General features: G+C 30.3%; 1 protein-coding gene across 4 annotated transcripts in view; it reads left to right on the forward strand.

Moving 5' to 3' along the window:
- LOC142332714 (uncharacterized) overlaps nt 1-17,522 on the forward strand; it is a 406,945-nt gene extending 389,423 nt beyond the window's left edge. For 3 of the 4 annotated variants that reach the window (XM_075379296.1, XM_075379297.1, XM_075379299.1), the window contains 3 exons: nt 442-603; nt 4,453-4,536; nt 12,575-17,522. In XM_075379296.1, coding sequence (XP_075235411.1) covers nt 442-603; nt 4,453-4,536; nt 12,575-17,337 — 5,009 coding nt within the window. In that variant the 3' untranslated portion in view covers nt 17,338-17,522. The remainder of the gene's footprint in view (nt 1-441; nt 604-4,452; nt 4,537-12,574) is intronic. The other variant, XM_075379300.1, reaches the window with a different exon arrangement.
- The last annotated feature ends 3,841 nt before the right edge of the window (nt 17,523-21,363 follow it).

Consider the following 21,363-nt stretch of genomic DNA (forward strand, 5'->3'; position numbering starts at 1 on the left):
TTAAATTCCATGCAGTGTTTTCTAATTTTTAGTTAACGATTACTGCATATTCATATTTTACTCATTTTGGCTAACAGTCGTATTTTGATGATTTTTGTTTTAAGTTTATATGATTGTATCATAAGAAGTATCATAAATTTATCAATTTGGTACTGAGAAATTGTATTACAACCAACAATTATTAAAGAAATTTATTAAAATTAAATTTTTTCTTGTGATAATTTTACTGAAAAAATTTTACTCGACTATTAAAATTGGCAGCTTTGAATTGGAGAAAGATTAGTCAATTATTACGTAGAATTCTATTATTCATTTTTAAAGCTTTTTCATGATTTTTTTTCTGGGCTATAAAAGATAATGGTAAAATATTTATTATATTAGTAAATACTAATATTCTGTATTATTATAGTGTAAAATTTATCTGTAATGTATATTTCCTAGCCGCTTGTGGTGGTCAAAGTATAGTCGGCCCTTCATCTGGTCCAGCAATGAATCATTTACTGCTAGGTAAATCAGCACTAGTCAATAATAGAGGTAGGCGTCTTGGACCACCTCCTGGAACTGTACCTCCTCCCCCTACTTCTACAACAAAGCAATTACAAGGTAATTTTGTAATTATTAAAGTATTTTATTTAATATGCAGTTTTTATAATTTTTATTTATTTTTTAAGATCAGTTAAAGAAATTTAATTAATAAAATTAATTAAACAAAATGTAAATTTGCATAAAAAAAGGATTTTATTAATTTTTTTATTAAATGTAATTTGAGTTGCAATAGTTAATAGTGCACAGAATGTTTTCTTTTACTGCTTTTTGATAGTACTTAAGCTTATTTACAATTCATTTTGTAGTTATGGCTGCTTAAATTTGTACAATAATTCATTGCTTGAAGTAAATTAATCTTGAAGTGAACTATAAATAAAATTGTCTTATACGTTTAGAAATAGCAGAGCTAAAAAATATAATTTTAATTTGTTAGTCTGTGTAGTTCAACAAATGAATATACTGGCTTGTCTTTTAAATCAGTTTTTAGTTTGTGATTCCTGTTACTGGCTATGTATTTTTTTAAGCAGCTAAAAAATAATTATGTTTTTAATTTTTTGTATGTTTTTGGTTTTAACCAGTGTGTGTATGTGTGTGTGTGTGTGTGCGCACGCATGTGTGGTTTGTGTTTGTATATGTGTATACGTGCGCGCTTGTGTTTGTGTAGGCAAATACAGTTATTGCTTCTGGCTTGCCAGATCTTACGTAGCTGCAGATGTAGTGCAATGTAGATGTAAAACAAACATGTAGTTTGGAACACACCCAGGTCAACAACTTTTTCTTTTTCTGTTTAGCCTCCAAAACCACCTCTGAAGTAATACTTTATTTCAGAGGATGATACGTTTGAATGTAAATGAAGTTTTGTATAGTCTCAGGTCAACCATTCCTGAGATGTGTGGTTAATTGAAACCCAACCACCAAAGAACACCGGTATCCACGATCTAGCATTCAAATCCATATAAAAGCAACTGCCTTTACAAGGACTCCAACGTTAGAATTCTAAACTTTGAAAAAAAAACAGATTTTGCGATGACAAGTCTCAGTTTGTTAAAATATTATTTGGTGAATCACACGGTTTAATAATACACCCAACTTTATTTTTTATATATATGTGTCCAAAAAATAATGATCGGGTTTCAAACAGTCGTAGTTTTGTAACAATGCATGAACAAATTCATGAAGTATTCATCAAAATGAAAGCAAACTCTCTAAGAATCTTGCTTGTAAAATAAATGTAGCTGCAGATGTAGTGCAATGTAGATGTAAAACAAACATGTAGTTTGGAACACACCCAGGTCAACAACTTTTTCTTTTTCTGTTTAGCCTCCAAAACCACCTCTGAAGTAATACTTTATTTCAGAGGATGATACGTTTGAATGTAAATGAAGTTTTGTATAGTCTCAGGTCAACCATTCCTGAGATGTGTGGTTAATTGAAACCCAACCACCAAAGAACACCGGTATCCACGATCTAGCATTCAAATCCATATAAAAGCAACTGCCTTTACAAGGACTCAAACGTTAGAATTCTAAACTTTGAAAAAAAAACAGATTTTGCGATGACAAGTCTCAGTTTGTTAAAATATTATTTGGTGAATCACACGGTTTAATAATACACCCAACTTTATTTTTTATATATATATGTGTCCAAAAAATAATGATCGGGTTTCAAACAGTCGTAGTTTTGTAACAATGCATGAACAAATTCATGAAGTATTCATCAAAATGAAAGCAAACTCTCTAAGAATCTTGCTTGTAAAATAAATTTCAATGTGTGTTCTTGTAGTTGTCTGGCAGACATCAAACTGATATATAACCTCTAGCCATACATGATAAAAAATAACCGGGGCAATAGATAAAACGGTTTCAGTGATCTGTTTTTTAAACGATACAAATCTTTTTTTTAAACATAAAAACAGTTGTGTTTTTACATAACCCCAAAAATAAAAATCAGGTAAAATCTGGAGTCTGTGGAGGCCAGGCTCTCCACTCTTCTCATCTTACCGATCAATGAGGAAATGTTTTGTTTAAATACTCCCACATTAATGTGGCTGAGCTCCACTTATAAGGAGAGAACAGAATTCTCTGGTATTTGGAGAACTGAATATATCCAGGAAGCGGTCTCTCATTATAGTTCTTTCATAAAGAAAGAAGGAACAAATAAGTCTCCAAGATCTGATTGTGGCCCACACATTTTTGGGCTGTTACGTTGATGTTCCATAATTATACATAGAGGTTCGGTATTCCTTATTTGAGCACTATGCCGATGTACTCATCCTAAAACATGTAAGATATCTTCACCGCTGAAAATAAACTCATTTAATAACTCTCCATTATGATCTAACATAACCAGAATGTCTGTAGCAAATTCAAATTGTTTATTTTTCACGATTATAAATTTTATGTTACACCTCAATTTTATAGCTGGTAAAGTGAAGTCATATTTTTTAAAACGTTGTTTTAAAAGAAAGTTTTTTTATACATTCGTCAGTCAAGCATAGTGTCATTTTTCATATGATACAAAATTTCCATTTCATATTCCCACGTGCAAGCTTTGAGTTTATATGGTGAATTAATCATCCAAAAAAAAAAGATTTTGAAACGCCTAACTCTACAGAAGATTTACATACTGATTTATTTTTTGCTGTGTAAATAACTTGTTTGTTTGGCTTCAAAGGTCTAGTCAGATACTGATGGTTGCCGTGGATGTGACTGTTTCAGTAGACTAGCCATTTTTTTTGTGTCTATTGTTGCAACAACGGTTTGTATTATTTTCATATCGTAGTTCATCATTGAACTCTTGATAATATTCATACCAGTGAGTATAACTATCTCAAAACTTAGCTAGCCACAAAACACATTGAAGTTTTCTCTGAATCATAATTATGATGAATAGTAAGCTTCATGTGACGACTGTTGACCTGATAGCAAAAAGTGCATGTGCTGATACTAGAACTTGTTTACTTATTGAAATTTTCTTTTTATGTATTTTTTATACAGAGTAATTCAGGAGGATACGGCAATACTTTGACAACTCATTCTAGAGGCTAAAAATAAGAAAAAAGTTCATATAAACATAGGTCTGAAAACGCTTCGTTAGCGAGTTACACGGAATGAAAAATTTCAACAACGAAACCGTTATAAAATGCTTTGATTTTATGCACGGTCCACTATTTCACCTTGAGGCAAAATGCAAAATTCCATTAAAATTGAAAAAAAAAAAAAAGAGCATCACTTTGACATTGGATCGTGACTGATGTGCTTTCTTGGGGCGTGGAGATCCTTTGCCGATCCATTGTGATGATTGAACTTTTGTCTCGATGTCATAGCCGTAAACCTAGCTTTTGTCTCCCATTACAATCATTTGAGTGAATGTTTCATCGTCACGGGCTTGTTCAAGAAGTTACCGATGAACGTCGTCTACTTGATGTACTTTCTGCTGTTTGGTCATCAGCCGAGGAATAAATTTTGCTGCAACTCAATGCACATTCAATTTTTCTGTCAAATTGTCATGGCATGATCGATCAAGATATGCTGACCTCTTCTGCAAGTTCTCTGACAGTCAATCAACGATTTGCTCATACCAGATTGTTGATTTTCTGAATGCAGGTGTCAGTCAAAGTCGAAGGACTTCCTGGTCAAGGGTCATCTTCAATTGACTAACGACCATTTTTCTTTTTTAAAAACCATTCATAACTTGGCATACAACCTAGATATCATCTCCTCAAGCTTGTTTCAAATGGTGAAATGTTTCCATGAAAGTTTTCCCCATAGGCAGATATATATTTATAAATGATCAGAAAGATATGATGAAGAAGATGTAAAAAATTTCATTTCTTTTTTGAAAAAATTATATATATTTTTTTAATAAATCCTGAAGTGTTTCTAAATTAATTATTTTCTGTTTTAGCAAATAATACGGGAAGTGGTGAAACTCTTCATTGGAAAGATACTAATGCTGAAGGAAAAAAATCAAAATCTCATCAAACAGCAGGTATGGAATTCTAAAAATTAAGATGTGGCACTACATGACTTCCTTGTATGCTATTAAATTACATATTTACATTTTTTTTAAAATTAAACATACATAACATTTTATTTCATTAATAACTTTTATATTGTTTCATTTTTTTTTTTTTTTTTTATGGAATTATTATTCATTGTAAAAATTTGTTTACAATCATAGGTTAATAATTAATAAATCAATATATAAATTAAACGAAAAAAGTTAAAATAAAAGGAGATTTGTCTGATTTGAATTGATGTGCCTTCCCTTAACATCCAAATATTTCATTAATTAAAATTTTGTTTGGCTATAAATCTGGAACCAATGAAAATAAGTGCTACCTACTTACAATATATCATTGAAAAGCTCTCAGTGAGGGGTGCAGTTAAGAAAAAGTCCAAAATCCAAAGTTTTGGGATTTTGGGCTTTTATGAACGTTTTTGGTTAAGTCGATTGCAATTAAAAGGGAAGTGCACAAGTAATTGTTACAACAGACCTAAATCCAAGATTTCAACATCATACAGGTAGTCATTTTTGAGTTATGCGAGATAAGTCCATACATACAGATGTCATGCTAAAACTAATCAAAATGGATTCAGGGATGGTCAAAATAGATATTTCCACTGAAATCTAACAACCAAAAGTTTTCATGATCACAATACTTCCTTTACTTCATACTAAGAAGTAAAAACAGAAATTAATAGCTTTGTAAATTAAATATTTATTTTAATAGATATAATCTTTATTGATTTAAAAATACAGCTCCAAGGAACCTGTTCTAAAACATAAAATTTAAAACTGAAACCGTTTCTTTCATTTATTTTCTGTTTTATGTTTGATTAATTTGATATGGCAAAGACATTTGAAACCCCTTGCAGTTTCATTAACAAGTTAATATTATATGTTTAATCTAAAACAATATAATAAGTCTCAAGTTTTGTAAGATAGTTTTGGTGCAGATTGAAAGAGGTATTTAGACACCACTGAGGAACAAATGTCGCAGCACTTAACTGGGATGAAACATAGATGCGCTCACCTAAGTGTGTCTTTGCACAGGTCTTTCTGAAGGTAGCAGAAATCTGTCTCTCTCTGAAGATAATATTAAAAACATATTGTATGTTGCAGTATTGGTAAATCCGGCATAACTTACCCGGCTCAGATCTTGACAAATTATTATTTCAAACACTAAAGGGTTTTTAAATATTATTTAATGACTTAATTGTGCAATATTTAAAGTACAGTAGTTAAAAGAGTAAAATGTTTAATAAAAAAATTTGGATTCAATTTGACTTATCAAATCAAATGTTGTTTTTACCTCTGAAATTATGTGCAGAATTAAAAGTATAACAGAAAAAAAATCAAGATTCTTAGTTAAAAATTTTGTTTCCCAGTTTACCACCTTGACCAAAAAATGTTTTTATGATCAAAATTACCCTCAATTTAAAGTATATATGGAAAAAAACATTTGAGTCCCATATGAACAGGAGGGAAGGGGTCTCTTGTTCAACAGCTATCTCATACAACATTTTTAATAACAGCCGTAACTTGAAAAACAGAAAAATTATCAGAAATTTTTAAAAAATTCCCGTATCATCTACATATTTACTTTACAGAATAATTACTACATTATCTACATTGCAAAATAATGAAGGATAGTTTTTGTGAAAAAATTTTAAGAATCTTAGATGCAAGCCAATTATTTTTAGTAATTGCTTTTGTTAGTTTTTATTTCTTATCTGTGTTACCATGATGTTAATTTTTATGCAAGAATCTTATTAAACGTTGTTGTTTTTTTTTCTTCTTTCCATTGTAATTTACTGAAACAATTTATAACAAAAAAAAATAGCATAATATGAAATAGATATTATAAAAAAATCATTAAAAAATAAACTTTAAATAATAAAAAAAGGCTTGAGTTGGGGATGGTGGAGGCTGCATAAAAATAAAATATCTATATATTTTGTGGAGTAAACAGCAATAGCATAATATTATGAGTCAGGAAATGTTTACTAAATTGATGCGGAAAAGTCAGTAAAAACCAATCTTAAAATTTAGTGGGAACTCTGTACCAAATCTTCTGGAAATTTCTACAGCTTCTTTCATGGTTTTTTGACACTTCGATATTTACAAAAAACCCTGATGTCCAAAATTTTGGTTATTCTCTACATTTTCCTTTTATAAGTATATACTGCTGCAGTAGCAATATAACTTTCCAGGAAAGTAAAATGAATAAATCCTGTCAAAGTATAATAGACATGACACTGTCAAACAATACAAAGTGATTGAAGACAAGACATGGTATTTGTATGTTGAAAAATGGTGCTGTTTCTTTAAGAAAATTAAATCTTTATGACCTTGCGATTATAATGATTTTTATTGTAATTATAAATATATTCGTATGTATAACATTATTAACTTTATGTAAATTTATTGTTTGTAATATCATGTAATGAGACTTGTTGAGTCCTTCAGACTTGTATTAGACTTGTAGAAGATTGGAATAGAACTGTCTGAATGAAGTGAGGAGGAGCTTGCTTATGTACTGTGTACAGAGCCGCTGAATCATCAGGAACTGAGTGCATCCAAAAGGAGCCAAATGAAATGTAAAGAGCCGACTGATGCCAATAGGAGCCGAGTGCATCTGTGTGAACTGTACAGAGCCGCTGAATCATCAGAAGCCGAGTGTGAATCCAACCGAAGCTGAAGAAGATCTTTAAATTTTAAGAGTCCTTATTTAAATGAAAATTAATGTACCTCATTTACAGTGAATCTTAAATAACATGAATGAAACCTAAGTGTAAACAGGCTTACACTGCATAATAGTTCATTGTTCATAGCCAAGCAAAATGAATAATGCAGGGAAAAACGACAGCACTTATAAACATTAGAGATCAATATTTTATTAATATTTTTATTATACTGGAGATAATAGTTACGCCTATTAAAATCAGAAAAAGTGGAATCTCGCATTAAAACTATTATTAGGTTATATCACAGTACTTTTGTTGATACTTTAGTTTCAGTTTTTAAATTTACACTTGAATGCATTTCATTTGTATGTTTAAAATAGCTTATCCAACTGCAGTTTAAATAATTCTTCTATTGTAACGCTGTTTATAATTATAAAAGTACACTCACTGTATTATATTAAGAAAAAATTAAAACTTTTACCTTGAAAACATGGTATTCAAATAGTTTTAATGCTGTTATTAATGAATTAATTTTATTCTATTATTCATAAGCAGTTTACAAAATTAAGAACATGATTCTGCTACGAACTGTCCAGGAACAAACAAGTAGGCCTAATAATATTGCAATCGGTGAGGAAATCAAACTAAAAGTTCTCTAGGAAATCATTCAGAAACGTTTGCTGTTAACAAGAAATTTCAGGACATACAGTTTAAATTTCACCCCGTAACAATTTATATGTTACATATATATGTTATCATAGTTAAATACATAGACTTGTAGAAAACAATCCTGACCATTACATGAAGTTTTTAGCACTGACGTTACATGAAATCGATCAAAGATAAAAGTTTTTAGCATCTAAAAAGTAGTATGCTTTAAAACATTTTCAAGGATGATCAATTAAATTACCTTTGTAAATTCTAATTTTAAAAGACTTTTCCTTATTTTTCAATGCCTCTTTTTTTTAAAAGAAGGTTCGAAAGAGTTTTCAAAATACAAAAATTGGCACTGAAATCATTCGTTAGAAGTCTGTTAACTTATTTATTGTTACCTTCTTCGTAGACTGTAATTGAAGATAATTATTTAAAATAAAATTAGCTTAGCAGTTCAAAAAATTATTTACCGGATGGATTGTAACCATATAACTTTAAATAGGGATAGAACCTTTGCATTATGCTTTTCAGGTAGACATAATGATAATATGCATTAATGATAACAATAGTATTTCTCTTTCCCATAAAGAAAACTTTTTGTGTGATTATTAGAGCAATTACAAAACAAAATGATTTGATTTCATTTACGACAACATCAAAACGTACTGTTTTCTGAATATTCCAGTATGCACTGGAAATATCGTCAACAATGAATAAGTCTAAATTCGAAGGCGAGCTCATTGTGTTTTTTATGTTAGGGCTTAATTTCAGATGAATGGATTCAGAAGTCAAAACAGTTAATCAGAATTGTTATAAGGAAGTTTTGATAAAGCTAAAAGAAAAAAGAGTCTGAAGGGAAAAAACATAATTATTACACAATACTTTTGTGAAGCGGTTTTTGACTGACAAATACATTAGTACAAAAGAATATGTTTTGAGTCGGTTAATGTAATAAAGAAGAAAAAGGTAGATGTATTAAAATAGTTGACAGAAACAGATCTGATCCCGTGCTTCCGACCAGTGGAAAATAAGACTGTATCAATGTGTTGGTATGAATAGAGACTGTATTTCAACAGACAAGCATTATATACATTTAAATAATGCAAAAAAAAAAAATTATTCTAATCAATCCATAATAATACATTTATATCAACACAGATTGAAATTTTACCAGGAATTCATTTCTACAATCAGATTTCACATAACTGTTACGGTGTATGAGTTATTAGCAACCAAAATTGACAGTAGAAGGCTACATGATCTGTTCAATAAGTCGACCGTTTTGTTGAATGCATAACACCAGTCAGCAGACATTCGCAAAAGCACTTCTAGTGCGATTTGCATGCAGCACAGTATAATTCTTTGTTGCAGATGGTGAACATCACAAATCATCGCTGTGCAAACAATTTGTTTCAAATTCCCCCGCAAATAAAGGTCCCCATAGGTGTGAGGTCAGATGATCTTGGTGGCCATTCCACTGGGCCTTGCCGATTAATCCATTGTCCAGACAACTGGATATCAACCCACTGACAAACATTTAGCCCAAAGTGTGGCAAAGCACCATCTTTTTGAAAAAATGAAAGGAATTTTCCATCTTTATTTAAAAGGGAAGGAAAGACAGTGTCTCTCAGCATGTCCAACTGCTGCTCGGAATTAAGGGTTCCATCGATGAAGATCAGTCTAGTCTAACCAGATGGACATCCCATATCCCATACCAACTATAATTTTATCTTCTCCAACAACATTGAATGGGTCAATCCGTGAGGATTTTCATCACACCAATATCGGCGATTCTGCCGGTTCATCTTGCTACTGACATAAAACTTGTCTTGTCACTGAATAAGATACTCAATGGGAAGATAGAGTTGTTCCGATATTGATGTAATGCCCACGTACAGAACTCGACACGTCTGTCTGGGTCATCCTCAGAAAGTTTTTGCAGCATTTGGATCTTAAACGTGTGTCATTTGTTGTTATGAAGAATGGAGAAACGATACACCAATTTCACTTACAAGACATTGAGTGCTATGTTGTGGGCTCTTCACAAAGGCAGCCAAGACCATCGTCAAAGTGTCTGATCAATAGAAGATTTGGGACGACCACTATATCACCTGTCGGACACATTTCCAGTTTCCTTGAATTTGGGTATGAGACATGCAATAGTGTTATGCAAAATGGTCCCTCTGGGACTGTTGAAATCTGCTGCAATGACTCGACTGCTTTGTTTACCAGACATCAGGATTACCTCGATTCGTTCTTCCTTCGTCAAAGGCATCATATGTCACCTGCAAAAAAATAAAATTTTCAAACTTTTGTATGCCAATAACTCCTACACCATAACAGTTATGTGAAATCTGATGAATTCCTGGTAAAATTTCAATCTGTTTTGATATGTCACATGACCCCCTCCCTGTTTAAATAAATGGGCACCGATTCAAAAGTGGCGGCCATTGTTGTGTTATACCCCAAAAATGGGCCCTCATATCTAATTTATCTTGGTGTATCCATTTTCTTTACACTTCTAAAATAATAGGCTGTACTGCGACTTTTGGACCATTCTATATAGATCACATCATTATGAGATAAAAATAGATGTGATTTTAATTACTTAGATAAAATATACATATGAAAATAATGTTAAGGTAAATACATTAAACACATAAAGATTAAAAGCAAAATATTCACAATTTAAAAGGTGTTATTGGAAACTATTTCGAACACATATTTATGTACAAATTGATCAGTTGCAGAAAAAATAATTGTTTAATTACTATTACTTAAAAATTGTTAAATATTAAAACTTGTACCGGTATACTGATAGCAATTTCATTTAGTATATTATTTGTGATAACGTGATATCCACTGTTATGACAATGAACCGCTAATAAATGTTAACATAAAATGAATCTGTTCATTAGGATTGCGTCTGAAAACATTGAACAGTTAGAATAAACTGTTGTTTTTCAGAAGAAAAAAGAAAAACTGGTTTTTCTACCCAACAGTAATACTACACAGCAAACACATTGAATCACCAAAGTTTTCAGCTCACTGTAACAAACATTAGTTACAAAAACAGATAAAATGAATACAGTATTTGACGTTTGTTGAGAACAGGTCATTTCCCCAGCAAATTGTTGTTTTATCAATATCAAATACGGTGTAAGATAACTACTAAGAACAAACAGTTTCAAAAAACAAATAAATCTTATTCATGAAAATACTGTGCTATTAAAGTGCAGAACAGAAAGATCATAAAACTGTCAAACCCTGAGATAAAATAATTTATGGTATTCGCTGGTGTCGACTGGAACATCCTGCAGCCTTTAGCCATTGCATCGATAAAATTGTTGTTTTTAAATCCAATAAACAACCAGTTTAGTAAAGTAATGGAAAAATGGATCGTGAACTTTAATAAATTATTATTAATTCAATCATTTTTCCCCAACAGTTTGTACAAACAATTTTTTTTTACCAAACAGTTCAATTTCATTTGGCAGAAACAACAGAAATACCCCCCCTCTACTGTTCATACTTTTTTTTTTTGTTTTGTTTTGTTATAGATGAGTTTGAGAAATGCCATTTACGCACCCCCCATAAATGGGGGTGTGTCGGACTCGCACGGGTTCAACTAGATGTTATAAGAGCCTATGTGTACCCGCACCCTACCGAGAAAAACTCATATCTCACCTTTTCTCCTGCTCCGGGGTCGGTCCTGCAGTTTAAGCATTGAGCGAGCCCAGGAGGTGCCTTTTAGGGTCCAGGGGTCCAGAGTCCCTGAGCTTCATCACCGTTACACATCCGCACAAGTGCAGACGTACGACGGTTCCACAGGGGGCTGTCCTTCGCCCCTTCACCTGAGTCTCAGGTCTTGTGTATGGAACTCTGATTCCTTGCCGGTGATCTTCAGTCTTCTTACTGATTTGGGTCCTGAATCAGGCTCTATCCCATTCTCTAGCTTTAGTTTTCAGGATTCTAGTAGCTAGGTGTACTACCTTTTCCCATTCCGTTCTAACTGTCAACATGTACGGAACTGTTTCTTCCGGAGAAAGCCAGCTTAGCCCGACATCTTGTCTTACCACATCACACCGCTGGCATTGGCAGATGGTGTGCTCAACGGTATCCTCGAGATCACAGTACCTGCATAGAGGAGACACTCTCCTGCCAAATCGATGCAGGTAGGCTTCAAATTCGCCATGTCCAGAAAGGAGCTGGGTTATATAGAAACCTACCTCACCCAGTTCTCTCTGCACCCACACGTCTATTCTAGGAATTAATTTACGCGTCCATACACCAGTAGGTGAGGTGTTCCAGGCCTCCTGCCACTCGGCCAGAAGTAAGTACTTAGCCTCGGTCTTAGTCGTACCAAGATAAACCCGCCGGAGCATCAAAGCACGCAGCCGTACCGGGGGAATCCCGGAGATGACCTCAATATCGATTTATTTTTGTAATAATTAGGGATTGTTTCATTGAAGATTTTACTTTACTTCATATCAATCAGTCTTTTTTAGCGTTCTACTTAGCTGTTACAGAACGTTCACGTTACGTTTATATTTTGTATATTACATCGACTTTTAAAATACAAAAAAGAAATTAATATTTTGAATTTGTATTTTATCTATTAAATATTTAATATAATACAAAATCGTTCTAATATAATGATTTTATTAATTTTATGTTAACAGAATATTCAACGACGCCTGATTCAACATCTCCTCCGACATCATCGTGTTCATCACGACGTTCAAGCAGTTCATCGACATCGACTGAACTTTGCGATGAACCTGGACGAATGAGCGATTCCGATTCAATAAGCGATTGTTATCCGCTACCGGATACATCAAATACTTCAAAAGGACGTTTATCCGAATGTAAAGAAGAAGAAACGACTACTAGTAATTATGATAAAGTTACCGATAGTGATTTTAATGACGATAATGTTAGTGAACCGATTAATATTGAAAATAATGATAAAAAAAAATTTCCCGAACAAGAATTAGATAAAGTGTTATTTCCTTTCGATCGTGATTATTTAACTAAATACGGTAGCGAAGATTCTTCTGATTTATGTATTAGTAGTTGTCCTGCATCGCCGTGTGTTTTTCCAGAAGAAGAATTACGCGATGAAAACGATGAAATTTGTAAAGATATTGTACAAGAAGAAAGCGATAAAATTATAATCGCATCGAACGATAATAACGAAGAAAAAACCAAAGTCGATGAAATAATTAGCTGCAATAATGATAATATTGAATTAATATCGACCGATAATAAGATGGAAAATAATATTTTATCATCTTCTGTATTACTTGAAGAAAATGTGCAAAATAAAAACGAATTACCAGTAACTTCTAATACTTCATTACCTACAACGATTCGTGATTCGCATAGTTTTCACGGTATTACTTCCTTTGATGATCATCATTATAAAATTAAAAGGAAATCTTTACAATGTAATTATAAAGACAGGTATAATACAGACGATGAAGATTTAGAATTAAGAAAAATTTGGTTGGAAAAATGTAATAGCAGTAGTAGTAGTAATAATAATACAAACATCTTTGTGGATAACAAAATAAAAATGCAAATTAAAAATGTTACCGATATAAAAAGCAATGAATTGGTTTCACCTGATGATAATTTAAAAAAAAATATTTCAGTATATGAAAACATCGATCGATCAAGTATAGCATCTAGTATTAAAGATGAAAATATCATTTCGATTAAAAGAATCGATGAAGAAGAAGAAGGAGAGGAAAACAATGATATTAAAAGAACGAAGCAAGAACATGGTTTTACAAAAGACGAGGAAGAAAAGTTTAAAGAAAGTAAAAAAGATGGTCATAGCAGTATTACGGATGATGAAAATATTAATATTAAAGAATCACAATTGATCGTACAACAATCTTACGGTAGAAGAGGTAGTGAAGTACAGTTAAATCAAATACTTAAAGAAAATTTAGAAATAATACAAAAAATACAACATACACGCCGTCAAAAATTATCATCACCACCTACCGCTACAGAAATTGCAGTATTAAAAATGAATGAAGAACATCAGAAAGAAATTATTAATGTAAATGATAACGATGAAAGTATATCGAGTTTTGTAAATGAAAACAAGAATACTACTGCAGATCGATTAGAAGAAGAAGAACAAATTTTAAAAAATAGTAATGATATTTTTGATAAATTATTTTTAAAAAATTATGAAATCGAACACGATAATGATGTCGATGAAAAAACTATTATTACCGAAATCTCAACGAGTACGGAAAATAATTCCACTTTAACACCAACTTTAACGTTAATTAACGATAAAAATGATAGTAATATTAAAAAAAATGATTTCGATAAAGATATAAATCGTGCAAAATCATCTAGCGATATAACAAAAGAATACGATAAGGAATATAATCACGAGGAGAATACAATTAAAAAGAAATCTTCGTATTATTTTATCGATGATAAAACTAATTCGACCGTAAGTTTAACCGAAATTAGTTCAACGACCGATGTCAGTTCGGTTAAACACGACAGTTCAACAGACGTCGATACATCTTTCGAATCGAGTTTTGATAATAGTAAAATCGATAATATCCGATCCGACGAATCGATAAATTCTTCATCGATCGATATTAAAAGTAATTTAACTTACGATAAAAATCAATCGTCAAAAAGTACATCACCGAAACCCGATTATTTTACTTCATCGTCGACTTCAGAAGAAAAAAATCAAAAAATTAATCGTAAAAGTTATATCGATACAGAATTTGACGCTGTTAATATTAATAAAGAAAATATTGCAGGATATTCTTCAAAGTTTATTAGCGATGACGATAAATTTAAAAAATATAGAGGTACATCGTTAAATATAGAAACGATGGATAAAACATCTCGATCAAGCGATGAAAAAAAATTATCGCGTATAAAAAATTATTATTCTTTTGATTATTCACCTAAATCCAAAGTATCTAGTTCAAGCTTTTACGATATAAATAAAAGACGAACCTCATATTCTTTGGATAGCGGTACAAATTTACCTTTTAAAATTACCGTTACGGATGGGAACGATGAAAAAAAAACAAAAGCATTTAATTTGGATTATTATGACGGCGATGATGATAATCACGATAAGGAGAAAACATTCAGATATTGGAAAAGTAAAACCGAACTAGAAGAAAATAGTAAAATTATAGAAAAACAAAAAGACCGTTCTGATTATCTTAAAACAATTAATTATGAAAATATAAGTAATGACGATATCGGTGCAACTTCTATGAGTTATAGCAATACGTTATCTTCTACAAATAAATATACAAAATTCTCATCCGATTTAAAATCTGATCCTTTAATCGGTAATGACTTCCAATATCAACCGTCAAAATTATTCGATGAAAATAACGATGATTTTTTATCAAAATATATAACACGGAAAGAAGATTTAAGTTTTAAATTTTCATCTTCACCGTCTTCATCGATAAGTCTATCAAAATTAGAATCGAATAGATCGGTAGATTCGTATTTACAACCTTCATCGTCATATAAATTACAAAGAAGTGAATCGCTCGATACTAATGAATATATACGTTCAAAATCACCGAGAAGTATTAGAAGATCGTTATCACCTAGATATGATTTAGGAAAAACTTTGGAAGAAAGTTCAGATGATTTTGAAAATTGGAAAATTGAAAGTTCGAAAGAATCCGTTAGCCCAAAATTAAGTTTAAGAAAAACGGTAGAAGAAATTTCTGTTTCCGATGATTTAGATAGATGGAAAACATCATTTTCAAGAGATTCTAGCCCTAAATCGAGAGATATAGGTTTAGGTAAAACATCATTAACCGAGACCTCTGATGATTTTGATAGTAAACGAATCGATATTAGAAGTTCGAGGGAATCAAGTCCGATATTGAGAGATTTAAATAAAAAATTTGACGATAATACCGATGATATTGATAAATGGCAACCTACAAAACGTTCGAGAGAATCGAGTCCAAAAACTAGAGATTCACGTTATATAAAAGCAGAAGATATTTTATCGGACGATATAGATAAATATAAGAGTCCTTACGCTCGTTCTCGAGAATCTAGTCCCAAGTCGAGAGAATCATATTTAACTAAAAAATATAGCGAAAGCGAGTTTGATAAATGGAAATCTACAAAAAGTTCAAGAGAATCTAGTCCGATATCGAGAGAAGTTTTATTAACTAAATCGGTACAAGAAAGTTCAGATGATTTTGAGAAATGGAAAACTTTAAAAAAATCAAGAGAGACTAGTCCAGTTTTAAGAGAAACTAATCTAAGATCGGATGATATCTATTCGACGATAAAGAGTAAATCGAATGAAGTAAGTCCAAAAAGAATAAGCCCTGATTTAAGAAATATCGGTTCGGTTTCGTTATTGGAAACCGAAAAAAAATTTTCAACGTATATAGATGAAGTCTCAAAAGATGATAATATCTTGATGGATACTGTTCGAAAAAAAGATTTTGATGATTTCCAACGTACATTAGCGACAATGGAACGTTCATCGACATTACAAGATGATTTATCTACAGATATATATGATAAAATAAAAACAACCGATGAAAAATACTTTGGAAAGTTAAATGAAATAGATGATTCTTTTAAAATACTATCGAAATCTCAAACTTTAGATGATAGTTATAAAACGACACAGTTTAGATCATCGATGGATTTATCAAAAGAAATTAAATCCGATGAATCTAAATATTCATTTAAAAAATATTCCGTTATGGAACCGAATTCATTCGATACAGATAGAGGAGGAAAATCATCGAAACGTTCTAATTCTGAAAGACGATCAACTATACATGAATATTACCATCATGACCGGTTTACATCCTCTTCTTCAAGATTTTTAGATAAAAATGTTAACGATAAGTCATCTCTATCTAACTCCGATCTTAAAAAAGATAGCTTCACCGTTAATGAAGATAAACCGGATAGCTTTACGACTAATAATGAAATTTATAAAACTAGACAAAATCAACAACAACAAAGCAATAATTTAATTAATAAAAATATAACAGATCTTGATAGTTGTTCATCTACGGCGTGGAAATTACCATCATCATCAACAGAATCAAAAAATTGTGATAATATTTCATCTACTACTAAACTTCAACAACAATTTTCTTCCTCTACAAGTATACAAAATGATTCGACGATTATTAAAACTAAACAGACTTCACCTAATAGTCCATCTAGATTTAATCCTTTCCCGTCCAGATCAATTACAAGACAACCAAAAGAAATCGGTGTTAAATTAGGTTTATATTCGCCGACTAAACCGACAGATTTATCAAAAAGTAAATTATCTACTGATAAAAGTAATATTATTAACCATACAACTACTGCTGTCGCTATAACTACTACTTCTACTGCTGCTACAACTACCACTAGTACAAGAAAAACTACGTAACATAAAAAAATATTTCTTAGAAATTATAAATATATTAAAATAATAAATATAAATAATTTTAATTATTAAATGCAACAATTTAACCTTTTTGCAGTTTTATTTCTATATATTAATTGGTCAGAATAGTACATCATGTAATTTTTTAAAGTTATCTATACATTTTTCATATGTATGTAAAACATAATACTAGCTAAATTTTAAAAATATTTTTTTCAAAACGTTTTCAGTTGTTTACTTAAATTTGTTTTCCTTTATCTTTTTTTGTTTATTTTTTAATTTTTTAATAACATTTATTGTTAATAAGTATATTATTTTACAAAAAATAATAAGCTGCTGTTTAAATTTTATTTATTTCATAATTTTTTTACCCGTTAAAATATTTTTTATGATTTTTTTCTGTCCCTGGAAATCACAAAGGTATAATTCAATAAATAAAGCTCCATTTAAAAGTTTTACATATTTTTTTAAATCTCTAGGACATTTTTAATTTCTTTTTAATTTTTTTTATGTTGTCAGTTGGGATCTTCATAAAATTATTTCTAATTTACAAAAAAAAAAAATTATCTTAAGAAAAAATTAATTATTAAAAAAATTATAAAAAGAGAAAATATTTAATAAACAAATATTTCTAAGGAAAATGATATTTCTAAAAGAGCAAAGCAAGTTAGTTCAACTCGGATTATTATATTTTTTCATCTATCCTTTAGTTTTAAGTTATGAAATTAACAAATCAAACATTTTAAGTTGAAAAAAATCACACGTATTCTTAAAAATTAAATATTCAAAATATTAAATTTTAAATCGTGCAGTAAAAATTTACGAATTGAAAAATACCAAAATTGAAGTTTTTAAAATTTGTTTACGTTTATTCTAATAAAACAGCTTCATAAATTAAGTTTTAAAAAAATGTAATTAAAAGGAATGTTTTTAAACATCTAGCATCTGCACTAATATTTTCATTTCTAAAACTCATAAGTATATGAACTAATGTAAAAAATGATCCACAGTACGCGAGCCCTGATAAATTAAACTGTAGTAACATAAACTTATTTATGCCATCAAGAAAAATGTTTTTGGCTAAATATTGTGCCTCCCTTGTTGTCTATCCTTCATTTCTTGACCGAAGATGAATAAATAGCCTTTTAATGTCGATTTGAGAACACAAAAGAAATAGTAATCTGAATGGATGAGATCTATACTGAGAATATGGTGATACCTCTGACTTTATTTTCTTGAGTGCCTCAACAGTTTGGAGCGTAACATATTTATATGCAGCTATACAACATCAAATGGCTTCTATTGCTGCCAATACTTTATTCAAATCGCAGGTTTTAAATTGTCAATACGTATCTAAATGTAGAAGAGCTATTTACTGTTGAGATTACCTCTTAATAATTCTATTGTACTGGGTAATTTTCTATGATCAAAAAAAATTGTAAGCATCCTGCTAAAAGCTAAAAATTTTTTTTTGCACTTCCGTCAGGCCCGCACTGACGGCAGTGCAGGGCTCCCACCTGCTAAAAAACCTCCCCTCCTATCATGCAGGGGTTGGATCTAAGCCATATGGTACGTACAGCCCCTGTATGATCACGCAGGCAGTTTACTATCCAAATCCGTATGACCGGAAGGCGTTCCCAGGGGGTGATCAACGAGCGACGACTCTGAGGAGCCCCTGCCGCCCACCCCCAGAAGCTGGCCTCCCTTGATTACCTGACATCGAACTCCAAGTCTCTATAGATTCGCATCTGATCAGCCTGTCGTCGCCTCTCTTCATTTTATTTTTATAAGAATCCAAATTGTTTTTGGCAGATTTCTAAATGAATTAATTTATACAAAATTTTAGGTTGTTTTCAGATTCACTTTACGTAAATTTCATTAAATAGAAGTTAATTATGGATAATTTCATAAGTAAATTATGACTAATTTAGATATAATGTGCAATTTTATAGATAGATAACTCATATAGATAGATAACAAAACTGTTGTGTCACTCAATTTTGTTATTACTTTTTGGTTATGAATGAGCAGTCATTCAACGTTCCCTTCATTCAAAATGGTAATAAGCTAATAGTTATTAGTGATATATCTACAGTTCCCCTATAAATTTTATTATTTATTTTTTTATTCTTTATTTAAATAATAACTCTTTAATAATATAATTTACCAATCTGCTAAAAGGTTAAATTAAATTATGTAACCTAACCAAACAAAATATAACTTAATTTATTATTAGTGCTGTATAATTTGTTTTTAAATTAGTTAAATTTATATTTAATTGTATATATATGCATATAGATAGTAATAAAAATTATTGTGACATTGAATTGACTTAATGCTTCAAATATATTCATAATATTATATATTTAATTACAAATCAAGACAATAAGAGAGAAATTTTAAAAGTAGAATTTAAATTTTATTACAGTAATCAAAATCAATGATGTTAGTCTTTTTGTTTATAATTTATTATTATTATTATTATTACTCTACTACTCCTATATACGTGATAGTCTTCGATACAAGTATTTTTTAATCTCAATTTATTTGTTTAATTCTTCATAAGATAACATGATTATCAAAGATGCAATAAAATTAATTTATGGTTTATATTAATTAATAAATTACTATTGTTAAAACTATATTAATAATTATTTTGACTATTTTAACAATAAGTTTATTTTAAAATTGATACGTTTTGTTTTCTGTAAGATAAAATATGTATGTAAATACATATATATTTTATTTTATTATTAATAAACATTTATGTAAATTATTGCTGCTCAAAAGGAATATATATTCATGTAAAAAGAAAAAAAAAGTTATTCTTATTGGCTATTTGTTTGTTTTAAAATTTTCTGAATAGTGTTTTTGTTTTATTGTCTCTGTTTTTTTAATTTATAATTGTAGCCTGTATATATTTTTATTTTGCTGTAATAATAATAATAATGATGATGATAAGTAATATTATATATTTAAATTTGTAAATTTGTTGATTAGTGTTCTGTCGTAAGACTGATAAGATTGATTATATTCTCTTCTACAGATAAATATAAACTTTGATCTTAAAATATCATTTCATGTTTTTACTTTTTACCTTCCTTTATATATATATATATATATATATATATATATATATATATATATATATATATATATATATATATATATTTCAACTTTCCGATCAAAGTCGGTCACAGATCTACAGGAAATCATGTAAAGATCACTTTCCTCAAACAGTATAAAAAAATTGCTACACATCACAGACTCAGCCAGTAATAACATGGCTCGTGCAGTCCTGTACCTTTTTCTGGTGTAGGTCAAGCCCTTCACACAGTTTTATTCTAAACTAGAATTATTGCTAAATCATACATACTATATAGTTATAAAATACACCATTTGGGGGAGAATATGGTAATTTGGACAATTTTGTATATCAAAACACAAACAAGCAGGTCTTCATGTTTCATAACACCTCATCTAGCAAAACTACATAATTTTTGGCATTAAAATATTTTGGTAGGATGAATGCACGTTAGCCTCTTTTTATTGACCAATGATGATGATGATATTAAGTACAATGATTTCTGTATAATAAGGCATTGATTTCATTTAATTTTGGTAATAATCGGTCAACAGGGTGGGCGAGTTGTGGATCTGATGATCCCACATCTCAAAATTTTAATTGAAGGTAAATAAGTTTTTCCTTAGGTAGCTAAAATACTTTTTGACTGCGTTCAGTCTTATTCAAACCCTCGTAAAGCGGTAGTGGTATAACATATATTTTCTTTTATCATTTTTTTAATTCAAATTCATATTCTTGTACTAATTAGATAATTCTTGTACATTAGCATGTCACTTCAGTTTTGAGTTAATTTAATTCAGAGGTGAAGGATAACAACCTAACTTTACTACATTTTTTTGTCAATTATTGTTTTGTTTGATACCTGCAGACTGAATACACAAATTTTTATGAACTTTTGTACATTGACTTCTAAATACAGGTCATTGATCCCTTTAATTTTGGTT

This window comes from Lycorma delicatula, chromosome 12 (assembly GCF_047948215.1).
Source record: "Lycorma delicatula isolate Av1 chromosome 12, ASM4794821v1, whole genome shotgun sequence".
Taxonomy (NCBI): domain Eukaryota; kingdom Metazoa; phylum Arthropoda; class Insecta; order Hemiptera; family Fulgoridae; genus Lycorma; species Lycorma delicatula.